General features: G+C 39.3%; 1 protein-coding gene across 1 annotated transcript; it reads left to right on the top strand.

Annotated features, from left to right (window-relative positions):
• The first annotated feature begins 141 nt into the window (after positions 1 to 141).
• On the top strand, positions 142 to 18,161 carry MFSD11 (major facilitator superfamily domain containing 11). Its single transcript, XM_082294001.1, has 14 exons — positions 142 to 277; positions 472 to 642; positions 2,136 to 2,191; positions 3,189 to 3,296; positions 3,701 to 3,780; positions 3,879 to 3,975; positions 5,643 to 5,701; positions 7,700 to 7,841; positions 8,643 to 8,683; positions 9,451 to 9,516; positions 11,436 to 11,561; positions 12,458 to 12,632; positions 13,634 to 13,769; positions 14,286 to 18,161. The coding sequence occupies exons 2-14, from the start codon at positions 547 to 549 to the stop codon at positions 14,451 to 14,453; spliced, it is 1,350 nt and encodes a 449-aa protein (XP_082150127.1). The 5' UTR covers positions 142 to 277; positions 472 to 546; the 3' UTR covers positions 14,454 to 18,161.
• The last annotated feature ends 1,634 nt before the right edge of the window (positions 18,162 to 19,795 follow it).

Raw genomic sequence — 19,795 nt, 5'->3', positions numbered from 1 at the left:
CCATAGTGCACAAGGGCTTTCAGGGCTGGGTCAGCTGATCGAGACACCGAAATGTTCCTTATTTCCTGTGCAATGCTTGCAAATGATTCGTGGGTGCGAGTAGCTCATCTTTCCTTCGTCAGGTGATTGAGAGGCCGGGGACCACAATCCTGATTTTAACAATGACGAGAAGCTGAGCCGATTAACCTGCTCGATGTTGGGAAAACTGCTCCTTTGGGAGAAAGGGATGTCATGAAGTAACACACTGCAGTCAGCCCTGTTAACTTCATGGGAACAGGTAGAGGGAATTACCTTTTGTACCAGACCTTTTGTTTTTTTTAAAGTTACCGATTTTGTTGCACGTTATTTAAAAGAATTACCAAAATTCTTGATTAGTTGATATCTTCTAGCAGCTAATAAGTAGCCCTAAATAATCATCATTTTCGAAGCTTGCTTTCTTTTTTTCTTTTTGCTTTTTTGTTTTTAAAACAGAGGTTAAGAGGAAACTTTTAAAAGAAAAAAGAGTTTTTCCAGACTGAGGCTGAGGACGTGGGAAGAAAACACAAAATGTCTTCTGAAGGAAAAAAGCTTTTCAACATCATTATTCTGGGAGTCTCATTTATGTTTATATTTACTGCTTTCCAATCCTGTGGAAATATTGCGGTAGGTGTGACTTTCAAAACATGCCACATTTCTATCTCGTTTATGATATATAAGCCAAGTTATCTTGGCTTGTCTTTTGTGTGCTCTGATGTTGCTTTATTTGGGATTTTCTAATGTTCAAGATACTTGGACATTTTATCTCCTTTTGGTTGTGTTTTAACTAGATTAATGTGTTTAACCAAATAATTCAGCAGGTTGTTTCTTTAAGATAGCATAGCTACATATATAACTGTGCCTGATTGCTTCGAAAGTAGAAAATTAATCTTATAAAATGTTTGAACTTTAAAATAGTACCTGCTTTGACACTTGCAGTGTTGAACAATTGAATTACACCGAACCTTGCATATTCTATATTCCATATTCTGTATAGTCCCTTTCAAAATATTTGCTTAAGTTATTATTAACCATGCTATTATTAACTCGATTTTCATAATCTAACAAACTAGATATTGAGGGGAGTATGAGGATAACACCTGACAAATAGACTTCTACAATTGCTAAACTGCCAAGTCACCTTCCAGCTGAAGAAGTTATTTGCTGCTATTTAGTATCACTTTGCAGACTAAAAATTGAGCACAGCATAATGCAAATTTACTGTTACTATTTAAATTTTTAGACTCCTGCTACTGCCAGGCTTAGCCCTTTAACTTCCAGAGCTGCTTTCAGGATTATTAGTTCTGTGCCTGCAGGGCAGTTAGATTTCAATATCCCTTTTGAGCCCACAGGTCTAACAGCTCTTTTCTTTCATGCAAGAAGAGTCCTTGCTGGGTTCAGACAGATAAATGTCCTTCACTGCACTATAGAAATAACTACTTGGGGTGGTTTTTGTAAGTCCTAGTGCAGTGTGATACTTGATGTGAATTCTTAAGTGCAGCCCAGCGATCTCAGGAATTCTGTGGTGAATTCAGCACCTCACTGAATTGGACTTTGTGATCATGCAATCATGCAATTCATTGTCATAAAAGTCTTAGCAAGTGACTTGTGATCAGATCTGCCAGTCCAACTAACTACATGGTCTCATGATCACTAAAGCTGATTCAAGGGGAAAAAAAAAGGAATGAGGAAATAACGGGAAGCTGAGAAGAGTGGAAACTCTTATCAGAGATTCACAGTTAGGTCAAGTTAAGATTATTCTGAAACTTCTCCTTTTTTTCCCCCATTTCTAAAACTAAGATTGTCATACCTATCTATGTAAGAGAGGTCTTAAGTGAAACAAAAGTTTTGTGAAGTATTTTAGGTCTCTTACGAAATCATGATTTAATCATAAAGTACTAATTCCTTGTTCAAACAGATGTCTCCCTGCCAAGTATCTCCTGCATCTTTGTTGTGGAGGTGGTGTGAGTTGTAATTAACATTTAAAAATTTTTTAAGTACTTTGTAGTGTCTATTAATGAATAATTCTAATGTTTGATACTGATTTCAAACTGATGAAGGTGTTCTCAAAATACAAGATAGATTCTAACATATTACAATGTATGATCTCTTCCTCACAGCAAACTGTTATCACAAATTTAAACAACACAGACTTTCATGGCAGTGGCTACACGAGGTAATTACACAGATTTTCTTCTTACTTTGCTCCTTGCAGGGTGAACTTAGTTACAGTTTCATCCAGTAGAGAGACCCTCTCAAGAGATTGCAGTGTTCTGCTGACTTCACAATTTATTGGCAGACTTAAAGCAATTTAAAACAGGCTTCTCACAGTTCTGCTCTGAATTAGTTCCAGTTGAACTACATATCTGGTTTGCATGCTTTCTTTGTAGGGAGAAAAAAGCCACTCTCATCACATTCTCCGCATTTTGCCTTAGGAGGCGAAGAAGGTGGACGTTTAAAAATAAATCCAACTGCTAACTCAGGCCTTGGTTGTTTGCCCTTGCACACTCTGTGTTTGTGTAGGACAGGTGGTGTGGATCAGCTCTCAGGAAGCACAACATAAATGTGAAAGGAGCAGTCAGAAAGACAAGCAAAGCCACAATAAGCCATTCTCTTTGTTGCACTGGCAGACTCAAACTTGTCAGGCATGATCAGGGACCTTTTGCATGCCAAATTAATCTGTCATGTAGGAAAACCTGATTGCCCCTTTGAAGGGTTTGCTGTCTTAATTTAAACTAAAAATCCCACTGGCACAAAATATGTCTGTAAAATTTCTGTGGTGTATTTGGCAGAAGATGAAAACCTCGCTGACAGGTAAATGAGGCTCTAGAACATTCTCCTCTAGATGTACAGGGTACAAAATACAATAACTGCTGTTCAGGCAGTTTGACAAGTGCATGCTGTAAATTACAAGATGTCATTGCCTGCAGTAGTCTGGGACTCTACTCAGCACTCCAGGGAACATTGTACACTCCTGTATTCCCACGTGCAGTGCAGTGGGTGAAGGGAACAGAAGAAAGTAAGGAAATGTTTGACCATCAAAGTTTTGCTGTTAAGTTCTGTATGTACTTAACTGAATATTTTGAAATCCACTGATCACTCTTAAATCAGTTGTAGTGATAGCCTGTATTTTATTCTAAGTATTTAATCATCTTTGTTTTCTATTTTTGTAGCATGTCCATTATTTATGGAGTATTGTCTGCATCAAATCTTATATCACCTTCACTGGTTGCAATAGTAGGACCTCAATTCTCCATGGTTATTAGTGGCGTGTTTTACAGGTAAGTATTAATTTTGAGGTTTTGCCTGCTTCCTTGGAAATATTTCTTTAGTTTTTTTCACATCTAAGGCTCCTGTGCCATACATGAAATTGTAGTGGCTAAGAAAAGCATCTCACAGAGATACTGCAGAGTACTTCAGCCCATTGGAAACAGCACATTTTTTTCCACAGCATTCCCAGACTTTGCTGATTGTGGAATTGAGGTTATGGTCTCAAATTAATAACTAGATAAAAAAAATTCTATGTGCTTAGAAGGGTAAAAAGATTTTTCACGTACAACTTGTTTTTCAACGTCCCTTAGGAGAGTTTTAGCTGATTTAGAAGCACCTAAGTGAGGTATCTGATTGTTAAAGAGCATTGTCCACTTTAAGTCAGTATCCAATAAACTGATCTGTTCTGTTCTAGCCTATACATTGCAGTCTTTATCCAGCCAGCTACATGGGCTTTCTACACTGCCTCTGTGCTTATTGGCATTGCAGCTGCTGGTAAGCATTGCTCTTACTCTGCTGACTGTTTTTTATGAGATTGGAATATACCTTTAAAGTATTTTTATTTCCTGAGCAATATATTCTGTCTGTTTCAGTCCTCTGGACAGCCCAGGGAAATTGCTTGACTGAAAATTCTGATGAAAACACCATTGGAAGGAACAGTGGAATTTTTTGGGCACTCCTACAATTCAGGTAAGCTTTAGTTGTTAATTTTTCTCTTTTTTTGGTTGCGTACACATTCTGCTTTTTACATCTTTTTATACGTAGGACACTGCATCCAAAAGTACTCCCCTGGGACCTTGCAGTCAGTGGGAAGGAGAGATGGAAGCAACATTTTTATTGGTGTTGTGTGTTAGAGTACAGGGAATGAAAGCTGGATATTGCAGTCTCTGCTTCTGAGGTGCTAAAAAGATACATTTCTGTTAGGGGAGCATTCGAGGGATGTAACAGCAATCTTGTTGATTGTGGAGGGCTGTGCCAATTTGTGTCCTTTATTGAGGCAGAAGCTGGTTCTTGCTGCCAAGGTGAAGATATTGAAGTTAGACCTGTCAGTCAGAAGCCAGAAAAGAAATTTTGTACTTGTTTTTGATGGCTCTCTGATATTATTTGAGTTCTGCTTGACTAAAAGCATCAACAAAAGGCTCAGCATCAAGCAGGGCAGTGAGAACAAGGCAGTGAATGCTGTGTTGTGGCCATTAAGTGTTTTGTGCAGCATAGTTAATGCCTCTCATGGGAGTGTAATGCCATTGGGATATTGAGAAAATAATGAAATTATGCAACAAGATAGAGCTGATGGCTTGAAGAGAGACTGAAAAGGCTGGGACTCTTTCCTGTGGAGGAACAGCAGCTGAGGAGGATTATACCAATGTGTTACCCAAACATGAGGGCAGGAGGGGAGCTGAGTGTGGAACTGTTGCTCACCAAATGTTGCTGTGCTGGAGCTGGGGTCACTTGGTGAGAGTAAAGAGGGCTGGTTTGAAACAGGTAAAGTGCTTTGTGGGTGATTAAACTTCTGGAGTTTGCAGCCACAGGACTGTGTGTGGAGTTGGATTGTGTCAGCAAGGTCAAAAAAGAATTAAAAAAATTCATAGGAGACAGGTGCACAAATGGTTCCTGAAGAGAGATCCTTTTTACCACCTTTAATGCAACAGTTCTGAGTATTGGGAGATAACCAGGGAATGAATTGCAGAAATGCTTAGGGTGCTGAGCCTGCATTGCTAATGCTGCTGTGGGGATGGGATCCTGGTTTGAGAGAACATCAGCCTGAACCAGGGGCATACTTGTGTTTCTAAAGTTTTCAGTGCCAGAATTAACCCCTCAGTATGTTATCAGGGTAGCAATTTCCACAAATCCAGCTGATTGTGTGTTTTACAGTGAGTAAAATGCATGGCTTAATATAAGGAAAATTGGCTCTAAAACTCTTTTAAATCATTCATTCAGAATAACTGTAATTTGGGAAGGGGTAGTGAGGGACACAATTTCCTTGAGCTGATGCAGTACTTCAGACAAGACACATGACCCTGCAGAGGAAGTATTACAAAATCACCTCTAGAAACATGTCAGCTTTCTAACATATACCTTTCCAAAATTAGAATCAACTTAGATGGAGGTTTCCTCATTTTTGCCACCACCTTGTGTCTTGATGGATGAAAATGGAATAGCCAGCACTATGGGGCAGAATCCTCAGATTTGTTTGAAGTTTTATATAGAAACAGCTGACATGGAGAGTGACTCGTGTCTTTATTTCTTTCACAATTGCACAGCCTTGTTTATTTTTGTATAGAATAGTACTCCTGTGGTGCTACAACCCTAACTTTTTCATAGAATGTGTTGCTGACCTTTGTTCTTTTTATTTACAGCTTGATTTTTGGAAATCTGTATATCTACTTTGCTTGGCAAGGAAAAACTCACATATCAGGTGGGTACTGCTTGTTTATATGGCCAACCTTTAAATACAGTAGCACGAATAAACAGATGAAATGGTGCACTCCAAAGTGGCAGGAAGCTTGTACTAAAGCAGACTTTATTTATTTATTGTAGATAGTCTCTTCTTGGAGATTTTCCATGGTAGCTACTCTGGGATTTTCACTGTGCAGACACACTTGTGCCAAAATACACCTGTTTTAGGGGGGAGGTGTTCTGGCTGTATGTGTAATATTATACACATTATCCTGTTCCAAAGTAAGCTCCTGGTGTAGAGTGTCCTCCTAAATCGTATTGGAGATTGATTAAGCTATGAAATAAAGGAAAATAATGAAAAACCATCCCAGTTCCCTTCATGGCTGCACTAATCATTGTGCTGGCACTAAGCAGTGTAGGAGGCAGAGGCTGAGATGGGGCAGCACTGCTGGGAGAGCAGAGAAAGAACTTGCTCTTCCTTAGTTTATGAAGACAAACTTCCTGATGGGATTGTAATTAGTACTGTAGTTTTTTCCATTTGACACTGGCAAAGAGCAGGAATTGAAGAACAGTGGACTTCATTCATGTTCTTGAGCTGGACAGTGTTGAGAGTGTTTTTAAAGCAAAGATTTCTGGCAACTGTTGAAGCCAGGCAAAGTATGGAGGGGGATTCACTAAAAAACTGCAATAGAGAAAATAGATTTTAATAACCAAAAATGAGCATTGCTGGGAAATCAGTGCTCTGTAAACAGATACATTTGTTTTCCTGTTCTATAATTACTGATGGTTTTCCTTATTTAGTCCTAATGTAGAATATCTACTAGAATAGTCAATTCTTTTAACCTTTAACAGATGAGGATGTAAGGAGTAAGATGTTGACTTTTAAATGATAATTATCAGGCTTCAGAAATAACAGAACAGAAAGAACAGTCCACTTCTTGTTTCTGTTAGCTCCATCTTTTCAGGTTCTCCGCAGACACAGGTTTGGTAATGAAACACCAGCTACTTTTTAAAGGTCATCCTCTGCATTCTCTCACCTGTAACACAAAGGCTTAAGTGTTACTGGACACACTTTGAACCTGGGGGTTCTCAAATTCTGTGCATTCCAAACTTCCCTGCTCCGCTAACCACAGAATAGAGCAATTAACTATGAGGCAGTTCTGCTGTTACATTTCCCTCCATCTTAAATGTCTTGAGATTCCTCTTTATTAGAAAATTTGATATTGAACCCTAACAGCATTTAAAAATCAAATCTTTTTACTACCTGTATGAAAATATTGCAGGCATTTCAAGGTGTGAAGCACACCTTCTCTTTTTGGATATGTGATCATACACAAATTATTTTCAGGACAAGCTTGCATTTGCTGTTGAGCTAAAGGGGAGGGAAATCCATTCTTAGGTAGTATCTTCAGGGTCATGCATTAATTCAATCACAACTATTTGCTGTTACTGGCTTTTTTCCCTGCTTAATACTGGTAAATGGGAGTGGCTTTGGTGTTAGATGTGTCTGTGCTCTGCTGCAGTAAGCAGCTTGTTTAGCAGAGTTGTCCCCTCCAGCTGCTGTGACAGTTATTGAGGTTTTGGTGGTTTTAATGCCTCTGTAGTTTCCCAGTCTATGGGTTTGTGATGCCATGGTGCCCATAGTTCTGATGCTGGTCAAGAGCTTCTTTTAGAAATCTGAAGGGGTTTGGGGCAGTCTGTGTCCACTCTGAACTATATAAGTCTTCCAAGATGTCATTTCTTCTGCTAATAATTTATGCACTTCCTTTAATTGGCTGCTCCTTGGTCATAGCCTTTGCATGGCAGAAAATGCGAGGGACCTCTTTAATTTGCCGATATTTTATTAGCACCATAAAACTGAGACAGGAGTTTGCCAGCAGCTCCATGTGGAAGGTAAGCTAGAAAATTAGTGTGTGTTAAACACTGTAGCATGTGTGTGTTAGTTGTTTAGAGGTAGCTGGATTGGTTTGAGTCACTTCTGCACATCTGGTTATGGCTCTTGTTTGTTTTTCCACAGAGAGCGATCGCAGAACTGTCTTCATTGCTCTGACTGTTATCAGTCTTGTGGGCACAGTTCTGTTCTTTCTGATTAGGAAACAAGAGGATGCAAAAGCTCCAGGGGATGATGATTCCACTAATGAAATCCTGGGGGAGAGCTCGTAAGTGTTGATGGCAATAACATGGTGTCTCATCTCCTTGTTTGTGCTCCTACTCTGCAGAGGAACATCTGTGCTGGAAACATGATTGTTACCAACAACCTGGAGGATTCACAGATTTAATAGAAAAGTGTCTGTATTTTAGCAATGAGAATGTATGAAAAATAATGTTCTTGATATGGCACATACTCAAGGGTGAAGTTCAGTACTGCACATGAAGTTTTTCCTTTGATAAGTTAAGTGCCTTGTGAAAGATACCCTTCACCTCTTCTCCACTGATTATTATGAAACACTTTTATGTTTTGTATTGCCCTCATCAGCCCAGTTGAAAGGCTGGAATAAGCAGAAAGTACTCCTTTTTTTATAGGTTGTTTTACAAACTGGAACATGTTTTTCCTATCTTCTCTAAATATATATGCCACCCTGATAAATACATTAGAAATGCACAGTTACACAGATTCAGTGCAGTTTTGCCTGAGGCATCAGCTTAAATATTTTTGCTTTATTTAAAGAGCAATGAAAATATTATAAAAACATCAGTGAGCATGCCTGTGGAAAAAATGTTGAAAGCTGAAAATGTTCAAAAGAAAGATTCTGTTAAGCAAGCATTCACTAGTGTGGGCAGCAAATAGATTTTGTGGTTACTTCAGATCTCAGAAACTTTTAAAAATACATTGTCATATTCCAGTGTATAGTGCAGGGCTAGAAAATGCACAGAAGGTTTGAAAAATGAAGGTGCCTTCCAGCACAGCAATAAAGTGTGGTTATTCTCTTCCATTTTGACCAAGTAATTTGTTTACCCAGGTCTGCACGAAACAAAATGATGAGAGCAGTGGCTGCCTTCAGTAAGTACAATTTCACATAAGAGTTGCTTCAGCAAAACCTGGCATCTCCTTTCCAGCTCTCTGTGTTTGTGCTGATGATGTGATCATGTACAAACCACTTCAATCACTTACCTGTGTAGTCCAGGACAGACTTGGAGTGCTCCTCCTTTGATGTGTTTTCAGATCCAAAGCTGTTGCTTTACAACAGCTTCCTTGTACAGATGAGCACAAAAGGAGCAGGTTACAACTTGGGAAAGGCAGTGTGAGATTGAAAAATAAAAATCAACAAACATATCAAGATAAAAAGAAGTCATATGGTGTTTGATTTTGTCACCAGTTGATACCAGTTAACAATTTAGAACTGAAGCAGCTGCAGTTTCCTTTGAAGCTTGATGTGTTCTGCCTGAGACTTTTAAGTTTGTTGTGAGAACATGGGGATCTTCACTGAAAACCTATTTAGCCTTTCAGGAGACAGTTGCCATGAACTGAGAGTACAAAAATACAGTGAGCAGAAAATTGTCTGATAATTGAAAACTGTGTATCTCCTCTTTAATATTTCCCCTACTACATTTCTTACAAGAAATGAGTTTTGTACGCCACATTTCTTCTAGATGGCAGGTCAGGGTTGTTTTATTTAGCACTCTGCTGTAATAAACAGTAAATAAAACTTTAATGCACAGTTTGTATAATAACCAATTTTTGCTTTAAGCAAAGAGCAAAAGTAAGTGTAGATTATCTTAGTAGTATGATCAGAAGTTTTATTAATTTTCTTTATTATTTCTTTGCAGAGAAATCTATTACACTGAGCTTCACCAAAGAGATGCTGCTTCTCAGTGTTACAACAGCCTACACAGGTATGAAGCCAGCAGAGTTTCACCATGGAGCAGTGGCATTGCTTGGGATTTTAACCCCAGACTGGAATTTTAACCCATATCTCTGCAAACATTACTTAGATATTTTAATTAATTTTGGGTTACTCGTGACATTTCTGGGTCCTGGTGAATGTTTCTGTACAGGAGGAGGGGTGCATCCAAATCTGAAGGTGCTGGTTCAGTGAAGTTCTGGGTCCAAAAGTGAGGGTTAGGCAAAATTTACAGAGCTGGCTTTTATGGGATTTGATACTGCACTATCAGTAGTTTGTAGATTGTTTAATGCAGTTGTATTGCATTTGAATTAAGGGAATGTTTGTACATCACACCTTCATTAAGGCATGGGAGATTCCTCATGCTCTTCAGTTTAGTCTTGGTTCTATTGGGAAGCAGCTTAGCCATTTTCAGCTGGTTTTTTCAATAGTATCTGCTGTGGCAAGAGTTCTTACTCTTTTTAACAGTTTTTAGTTAAACTTGGTCTGCCATCCTTCGACCAATATATGAGTTGTAAAATAAAAAAATATTTTTGCCATATAAGTGATTCTTCCACCAAAAAAATACTGTAAAATCCTTGAATTGTTTTTTTTTTTGGGGGGGGGGGGGGGGGCGGTTCTTGCTCCTTATTTGCCTTCAGATGTAGTTTTGTTTGTGATCAAATTAGGGGTTTTTATTAAATAGGTGCACTTTCAGAACCTAAGCTCTGAGTCACTGTTATGAAAAATTACTGTTAGGTGAAAAGAAAAACTTTGATGTGAACAAAATATAAACACTGCACTTTACAGTCAGCTCCTGGTTGAGAAACAGCAGGAGCAGCTCTGGGTTTGGGTCGCTCCAGCCACTAATCTGAGTTATAAATTACTTCACAGCATCTCCAAGTGTTGTGCTAGCCCAGATTAACTCACCTGAATTCCTCTGGGGATGGGAATGTGGAGCAAGATAACAAGGGAAGGGAGTCAGTCAAGGTTTTGCCTGAATACCCTGAAATTTGGGGTTACAGGTGGCATAGAAATACATCAGTCCAGAGTGGGGAAAAAATATCTGCTGCCATCTTCTGGATCTGGGTCGGTGTTGCCACTGTGTAGGAAAACAGAAAATTCCATAAGGCCATCAAGGACTTTTATTCCAAAATTACTGGTCAGGTTTAGAGGCTCCAAGTGCACCCCTGTTTTTGAAGCAGTTTATCCAGGCAGGGCAGGGTGTGCTGTACCAGAGTTTGCCTGTAGCAAAAGGCAAAGGATATAAATGAGGAAGTTTTACTTTGAGCTGTTTAGGAATAACAGTTTGCATTGTTTTACATACACTTTTTTCTTGAGTTGGTATTTTTATCCTGATGGTCATGTTAGCTGGACTCAGTGGTGTCACCTTTCCTCACACTAATGGCAATAGAAAGAAAGAGGATTTTAAGCAAATAGAAGTTCTTCCTCAGCTTAAATTCATTATCTATGTACAGAAAAGTTCATTTTAGGATTCTTTGCTCCTTCTTGGTATTTGGGGATGCAGGGACTTTTAGGAATGCCATAACTTGAAGGGGGGGAAATCCTATACTGAAATTGTGCTTTATTTCATCAGTTACTTTGTGTTAGTTCACATGGTATTTGTCATTTGATAAAATTCCAGAGTTCTTGAGAAGTAGAAATAGAAACTGTGTGTAGGGGTTGTGTCAAGAGTAGCAGCACTGAACCCGGGACACCAATTAGTGACACTTTGTAATGTGCCTTTTGTGAACTGGTATAGAAGATCATAATAATTACAGAGTTTAAAATCCCCTCTTTGCTTCTATTACCCACACCTTGTTTAAATATATGATTTAAAGATACCTGAGGGGAAATCAGCCTTTAGCATAAAGATTTTCTCATGACTTTCATGAAAGTTCAACTATCAGTTCTGTTTGGTTTCCTTCCAAGGTTTGGTGTTAACGTTCTTTTCTGGAGTGTATGGAACATGCATTGGTGCTGTGAACAGGTTTGGCAGTGAAGAGAAAAGCCTGATTGGTCTCTCTGGTATTTTTATTGGTGTTGGAGAAATCTTGGGTGAGTCTGAATTTGCTGCCTTTTGAGAACGAAAAGGATTAGGGTGATGTAGTTGTTCAAAATGGGGTGGGGTTTTTTTTGTGTTTAACTCAACAGTGTGTTTTGAGCTTCCAGCAATAATGATGTGAACACAAAATGAAATAGTAGCAATAGATTGGCACTGTGGTTCCTTACTGCACTGTGAGTTATACCTTACACTGTGTAAAGTGGATATAGACCAACATCTGATGCCTATGAATTCTGATATTCTGCATTCTCTTTGGGTTACTGTGGAGGAATACACAGACTTAAAATGTGAGAAACACTGGGCTGCAGTGTTATTAGGGAATTGACACCGTTTTGCCATTTTAAATGCTATTTTGAAATAGTATTATGTTTGCATTTTTATTACTTCTTGGGTGATAAAATTTTCAAATTTTTGAATAAATGATTACACTAAGGATTTCTTTCTTTAAAAAGTTTGCTTGTGTTCAATGAGATGTGATATTTGAATAAATTTGGATGCAGGTAATATTCATTAAGTAAATATTTCTTTTTTTTCTGTAGACTCAAGTACTGTGGTGTTTAACAAAAAACCACTGTTCATTAGCAGCTCAGATCCATTGAGTTGCATGGGTTTGCAATTAAGAGCTGAGCACAAGGCTGTCCATTTTCACTTAGTGCTGTTGCAATACTGAAGGAAGCTGGCTGCTGGTTAAATACTTGCTAAAAGGTGAAATATCTTCATCAGCAACCATCTGATCAATCTCCTGCCCCCATTTCCCTGGCAAACTCCTTGGGGCTGTTTGCATGTCAGTCAATCTTTGTTACCCAGTGTGGGGACGTTTATAATTTAAATTGTTGGGATTTCAGTCTTCACTTCTGATTCAGTTTTCTCCTCGTTTGTGCTCCTGCAGGGGGAGGAATCTTTGGCTTGCTGAGCAAGAAGAGTCGCTCTGGCAGGAACCCAGTGGTGATGCTGGGCATCCTTGTCCACTTCATAGCCTTTTATTTAATTTTTTTCAACATGCCAAATGATGCCCCCATCGCTCCTATGGAAGGAACAGATCAAGTTGCTTATATGATTCCAAGGTATGTGAGATTTTTTTTCTTTTGGCTGCTGTAACTCAGGATGTACATGAGCAGCAGAATTTTCTCTACAGAGAATTCCTTGAAGTTTTTTTCTGTGTAATGACTAACTCTCTAGAAAAAGCTTTCAGGAGTTCTGTTTTTATTAAAGGTAGATATTCCACCAGTGTGCACCCAATTAAGAAACTTGAATGGCATAAGAATAAAAAGCCTGGGGATGAATAATAGCACCTGTGTCACTTGACAACTGATGTTTCTGACATGTAGCACAATAGCAAGACCAGCAGCTATTGTAGTAGGTGTTAAGAATTCAGTTTATTTCAAAACAGTCTTGGGCTCAGTTTTACATCAGGGAGCACCAGCCTTGCACTTTTGCACTGGTTTCCAAAGTCTTCCAGTGCTTATTGTCAAATTCCACTTGGTCTAACTGCATCCTGTCCCTTAGAGCGCGCAGTGTTTGGGGGAAGAATATAGAAAGCTTTCTTACCTCATCATTACAGCTTTCTTTTGGGGTGTATTTTTGCCAATTTGTGTGAAAATCCTGTATTTTCAGTTCTGCAGACCCAGCTGCTAACTTGCAATTCTAAGCATTTGTGCCTGTGCAGGTGACTGGTCTTAGCTGGAGTATTTTTCTGCCAAATGAGTGGTATTTCTCTAACATTCCTGCAGATTTTGTGAACTCGCCATGTGGCTCAGCTTTTAATCACTGCTGTGTGGGCTCTGTGGCTCCAAGCACCAAAATGAGTTCTTTTTAGTGATTCTAATTCAGTGTAGAATTGACTGCAGGTAACAGTATTAGAAGTCTTGGCATTCAAGAAACTCAAGCTGATGAAACAGCCACTCTTTTTGCCAAGCCAGGCGTTCCCAGTTCTTTTCTAGGGAAATTAAAAGTGTGATAACTTTCTTCCATTCTCAGTTTCCAAATAAGTCTGCCAAAAATAGTTTATAGATGTGTGAGCTGTTTGAATGAATGGCTTTTAAATTGGAATTGCTTTCTCCTTCAGCAAAGAGGTGGCCATGCTCTGCAGCTTCCTGCTGGGGCTGGGGGACAGCTGCTTCAACACCCAGCTCCTCAGTATTTTGGGATTCCTGTATTCAGAGGACAGTGCTCCTGCCTTTGCCATCTTTAAGTTTGTTCAGGTATTTCCTAACTTAGCTTTTTGGACCTAGGATTGTTGGGATATTACTGAAATACTGGGTTAGGCTTTTAATGAGCTAAAAAAAAATGTTTCTGCAAATTATTTCATCCTGAATTTTGGTGTAAAATAGTTTTGTGATGCTGGAAAGAGTTCTCTGGGCTGTGATCTTCAGGCTTTGTCTGTGTTGTTTCTAGACAAAGTGGTTTGAAATACCAGAGATTTTGGTAGTGTTTTTACCAGTTTGAAATACCAGCTTGCAATGCTAGAAACACTTTGGAGTTTGGTGTTCATTTTCTACAGTTGTGCACTGTTTAAATAACAAGTAAAAACTAAATCTGTTGTGGGACATGCCGAGACATATGTTGAGGTATAATGAAGCCTTAGGATTGTCTGTCTACTACAAAAGCATTCTGAGAGCTTCATATTAAACTGTCTGTGTCAGTTTGATAATCCTTCTGTAGCAGCACCAGCCTGGAAATCTCCACTGATAATCTTTTCACTTTGTTTTTCCTCTCAGTCCATCTGTGCTGCAGTTGCCTATTTCTACAGCAACTACTTCCTGCTGCAGTGGCAGCTCCTGATCATGGTGATCGTGGGCTTCTTTGGAACAATCACCTTCTTCACAGTGGAGTGGGGAGCAGCAGCAGCCCTGGCTGCCCGTGGCTCAGACTACAGCAGCATCTGATCCCTGTGCCAGGCCTGCTCTGCCAGGAGGAACAGCACAGGCACGATTTTTGGGAAGTGTGAAAAGGTGGAAGAGGTCGAATTGCTGCAGAGGTTGAGATGGAGGAAGCTGCTACTTCAGTCCAGCTGAATGTGAGACAGGAGGGAAAAAAAAAGCCAAATTTGAAAGGCTTTTTTTCCTTGCTTGGATCAACTGAGCGTGGTATATGTGTTGTTAAAAGTCTGGTATTGGAAATGGAAGGAAATGCAGGAATCCATGTATTGAACAATTCTCTTCTGAGATGTCCCTTTCAGAATGTAATTGCCTAATTTCACTCTACAGTGCACTACAGAATTAGTTTGGGGTTTTGTCCCTTAAATTATTTTTCCTATATTCTGGTTCTACAGACATTGGAATTCCTGTATAGAATGAGTGGTATTTTTATAAGGTAGATTGAATTGCAGATTGTGTCTTCACAGCTGAGAAATCAATTTGGCATTGAATTTTTCAACAATTAGATGTGAGGAAGTATTTCTGTGGGAAATGTTGCCTTACTCTGTATCTCTCAGCTCCTTGTTTCCCAACCATTTGTTTATTAATCTATTTCATGTGCCTAAGTTGTCAGATCCATGGGGTTTTTTTGTTTGGTTGGGTTTTTTTTCTGTTTTGAGCTTTTTTGGGTTTGGTGTTTTTAATTTTCTTGTAAGGAAGTCGATCAGGTTATAGTGTGACATGATAGATTTTACCAGAATTTGAAGAAATGACCCTTGGCCATCTGAAGGATGGGATCCCAAGGCCTGTGAAATATTGATGATGGAAAACAGCTTCTGGCTCAGCATCTCAGAATTGAACTGTTGGGAATTGTGTTGGGAAAGGTGCCGAACCTTCCTCAGGGTAGTGCTACATGAAGGACCATAACCCATGGAGGACCATAATCCATGGCTTCCCTCCCAGAATCCCAAATAGTTCTTTTGAGTTCAATGGCATTTTCATCATAAAACGATGAAAATCTGTGATGGGAGCACAGAGATAACTTTAGAAAGTACAAATGGCCCGAGAATGTGAACTGTCAGAATAATACTGCAGTGTTTATTCTACTGCATGACCTGAAACACTGGTCCTAAATTGTTTTATTCAGTCTGTTTTGGGGAAAATGTACTGTAATCTTCCTCCACCAAATAGGAAAGCAAGGTTACTGGCATAGTAACTACATTTTAATCCAGAACTGTTATAGATGATGTAACAGGCAGTGACTGACTCACCTTGACTTTATCTGCCTACACAAAACTCTGAAGTACTTGCAGTTATGTTTGTCTGGTGGGCAGAGAACAGGCATGGAACACTGAGAAGGTGTTTTTAGACACTCCATGGAGCTATTTTTAGAAAAGCACCGTTCACCAACCCTTTTTTATGCACAGTCAGAATATGAATGTTTTATCTTTAAAGAAGTTTAGAAAGACTCGGCTGGTTACGTGTCAGTAGCTCCCACGTGTTGTAACTGTGTAGGAGCTCCCAAGGTTAATCCTGGGGAGGGAGGGTGGCATCTCCTGTGACATTTGCTGTCACTTTTGCTCTCCAGGAGCAGTGTCACAGCTCCCATGGAGCACAGAGCCCTCGTTGTGCACAGCCAAAGAGCGCAGAGGGATCTTCTTACAGGGATAGAGAAAGGGATTTTTAAATTCATGGCAGGTGTTTGCTGTGTGATCAGCAAGGTGTTGATGGAGGGGTGAGAGGGCACCTGAACACCCAGCAAGCAGAGAAATCTGTGAGGACAAGCAGGAGAGAGAGGCTATGGGTATTCCCAGGAGATTCAATGAATGATGTAAAAGAGAATGAGGCAGAATGTGTATTTGAGTGAGGGGTCACCAGTGCCATTCCAATTTGTCAGGCAGCTTGAAAAAGCATTCAGTGTTCAATCAATGTGTGATTAATGGCACCAGCAGCACTGCAAAGTCTCTCTCTCACCCACTCCTGTTACCCTGCAATTTGAAGCATACAGGTTTTATATACTGAGCATTACAAAGGTGTGGATTAAAGGATGCTGCCAGTGATTAAAATTCTCTTGTTGCTACACACTTGTATTTTCTCCAGAGGACCAAGAGGGATAAAGCTTTTTTTTTTTCAGATAGGGAATTACTGATTTTTTTTTTTTTACCTCTAAACCCTTTCTGGGCCCTATTTTCCCCATCACATTAATGAGAGCAGAAAGACATGAAAATTCACAAGGAGCAGTTTTGTCTTTCAGTATATTTGGGTGAAAAAATGATTCTTGGGTCTTGTGATGACGAGTAACTTATGAGTGCATTTTAAACAATGCCATTTAATTGTAAGTAGGTTATGGCTCTCATGAGGTTGCTTTTTAAATTGATCCCTTTTAATGATGAACTTCTGTGATGTTCATTTGCCACATAAGAATTATATGAACTATTCTATTAGAAATGAAAAGTGTTACGTTTATGTAGTTTGAAAAAGGCACTTTGAAACAAACTTAGAGGGATACTAATGAATAAGGACTTGTGGGTTTTCAGTACCTCTGTGAATCTGATGCTTTACTTTTTTTTTCTCTTTCTCTCTTCTGGTCTGCCTCAGTATCAGATAATCTTAGAAGGCTGCTCAGAACTATTTATAGGGTCATTAAAGGGAAGTATTATTGCTCTGTGACAAGTTCTACAAGAAATCATGACAATCTCCAAGCTGCATCATGGATAGCTATTCTTTATTACTATTAACTGTGTAAGTATTGCTTTTGACATTTGATCTGAAGAGAGAGGCCTCAGTTACTCTGGCTGCTGCTGACAGATGATTGCTTTTCACTTAGTGAAATATTTCTTTGATTTGCCAAGAGGTGAAAAATCCTCTCCAACATACACAGTTGTTAATTTGGTTGAAATTTTTGGTGTAGCAAGATAAAGAATAGTGACACTGACATCCATTTATGATTCCCTCTCTTAATCTGTTAATCATCATTTACCAACCACGAGGCTGCACCTCCTTCATTTCACCTCAGTGGCCTTTGAACAGTTTCATGTTAATCTGAATTGGGAGCTCACTGTTAAATTAAGTGGGATTGGAAAAAAAAAAAGCTTTTGCTTTATCTGTGGCTTTGTTTTGTATTAGGATTTCATCTTTATATGCAAAATTATACATTAGCTTGCTTTGGTTTATTAAAAAGTCCTCTTTCATTTTTTCCCCCTGATTCTTTTAAGGTGTTACTAAGGTTTAATATCTTGACATATCACATCCTCAGGTTTTTCAAACAAATGCTAAACAGGAAATGAAAACTGATTTTCTTGACAATTGAGTGCCAAATAAGCTGCTAAAAATTGTCTTTAATGAATCTCATATAAACATATCTATATTTTGTCTTGCCAGTTGGTTTTCATTTTGATACATGGATGCATGGAGAATTTCTACAGCTGTAGATTTTGTTCATAATTAATGATGTGGCTTTACTTCTGTTGTGTTAATTTCATTAGGTACAATCTATGTTAGCGAGCTGAGATAAGGAAAAGAACCATTTATAGGTTTTTTTTAAATAATTCAAATCTATAATTTTCTGCAGGTACTGCTAAACTCTTAAGGGATATTTAAAAAAAAAATCCCAAACAACCAGAACCCCCAAAAATCCTTAACCAAGGTCCCTATCTTAGCAGAAACCCTCCTGTGGTACAGCTATGAAAAACAAGAAGTCTTGTGCTGGTAACTTCTTTGAATGTTTGTGACCATTTTAAAATATACTGGACAGAGAACTTCCTGGTGGAGTTTGCTGTGACTTTATGGAAAATAATTTAAATGTAGAAGGCCATAAATTCAGGACCATGTGCCAGTTAAGCAGACTGACCTCTGGACTTCCTTGGAATTCCACAAGTTTACTTCAGATGAGGAATGTGGTTCCCTGGACTCCAGCCTAAGTGCCAGTAATTAATGCACAGAGGGATGTGTGAACAGAACCCTAAATACTGTACTTTAGGGCAAACATTGTTGGCTGTCAGTATAAATAGGAAATGCAATGTTCAGCATCATGCCAGGAGCCACAATACCCACCCTGGACCCAAAGTGTGCGTGTGTGTCAGTGAAGGCATGACCTTACAACCACAACCATTAATTTTCCTGGTGAAATGTGTGTTCGAAGGCTTTATCCACACCTCTATTTTCCTTGTAGCCCCACTAATGTTAATTGAATGGCAGCAGCAGTTAATACCACGTTTTCCATGATCTCTGTCTAACATGCAGGCAAAAATAATAAAAGATGGGATAATTTAGAGACGGAGCTGAACTGGGAAGTTTGCTCCTTTACAAGGACCTTGCCCTTCTGATATGACCGTGCTGGTCCAAAAGCAAGATTGAGACTGTTGTGATTTTCATGGATAAATTCAGAATGGTGCCTTGATAAATTTAGTTTCAGAGGTTGTGTTAGTACCACAGAGAAGCACCAATAAGAGTGGGGAAAAAGTCCTTAAAATGCAATAAAGAGCAAATCTGGAAGAGAGAATTAGTCTCAGTGGGCACATGAAGGGGGTGCTTTGTTCAGCTGAGTTTGTGCATTGGAAATCGAGATTTCTGTTTAGTTCATACTGCCTCTGTTAAGTTGGTTATCTCAGCTGTTAGAAGTCTTCCTCCAAGCTCTCCTTTCTCTTTTGTTTACGTTTTGACGCCGTGCAGGAGTCTAAATGATTGAAACCTTTTTTTACCTTAATAAAAGGTGTCCTTGCGTTGGAATTGGTGGTAATTGAGAGCAGGCTCCCACAATGATTATCCTTAATGGAAACGCTGATTTCAAATGAGTGTACTGCCTCTTCTTCTCATGGTCACAACCACGCAAATAAAAGCGAATTACAGACATTGTTTTTGTTAATAGGCTCGTTAAGTTGTCGGAATTGTTCTTGTCACTGTTGTAAACAGTCGTGCCCGAGGCTTTGGGAGAGGGAGGCACAGTCGGAACTGATGGCTCTTGGAAGTGCTTTGTTAGAGCCTGCTTAGGGACACAGAAGTGTTCGGTGTAGTGCTGAGGAGTCCTTGGGAAATGCTTCATTCTGGTGTAGACACGCACCAGTGAAGCGTCTTGGGGAAATCAGTGGCTGCTTCAGCCTTAGCCTGTTCCCTTGCCCTGATGGAGAGCGCATCTTAAGGAAACAGATGCTGTTGTTAAGAGTAGAACATGTCTGAATGTTGGTTTGGGGCTTGTTTTTGTTGTTAGTTTCCTTTTCCAGTATCCTTTCCCACGATTTCAGTTACTTTCCTCCTAATGCAAGTGCTCTTGTCTGAAAGACTCCACAAAATCGATCGGAGTCGCGGAGTACTTGGGTCCTGTTTATCTGAAATTAAATGTGGCTGTGCAGGGCTTTGTCCAGGGTAAAAGTCAG

Source organism: Coloeus monedula (assembly GCF_965178545.1).
Source record: "Coloeus monedula genome assembly, chromosome: 19".
Taxonomy (NCBI): Eukaryota; Metazoa; Chordata; class Aves; order Passeriformes; family Corvidae; genus Coloeus; species Coloeus monedula.
Note: the sequence above shows the minus strand (reverse complement) of the source record. Positions and strands in the feature narration are given on the sequence as shown.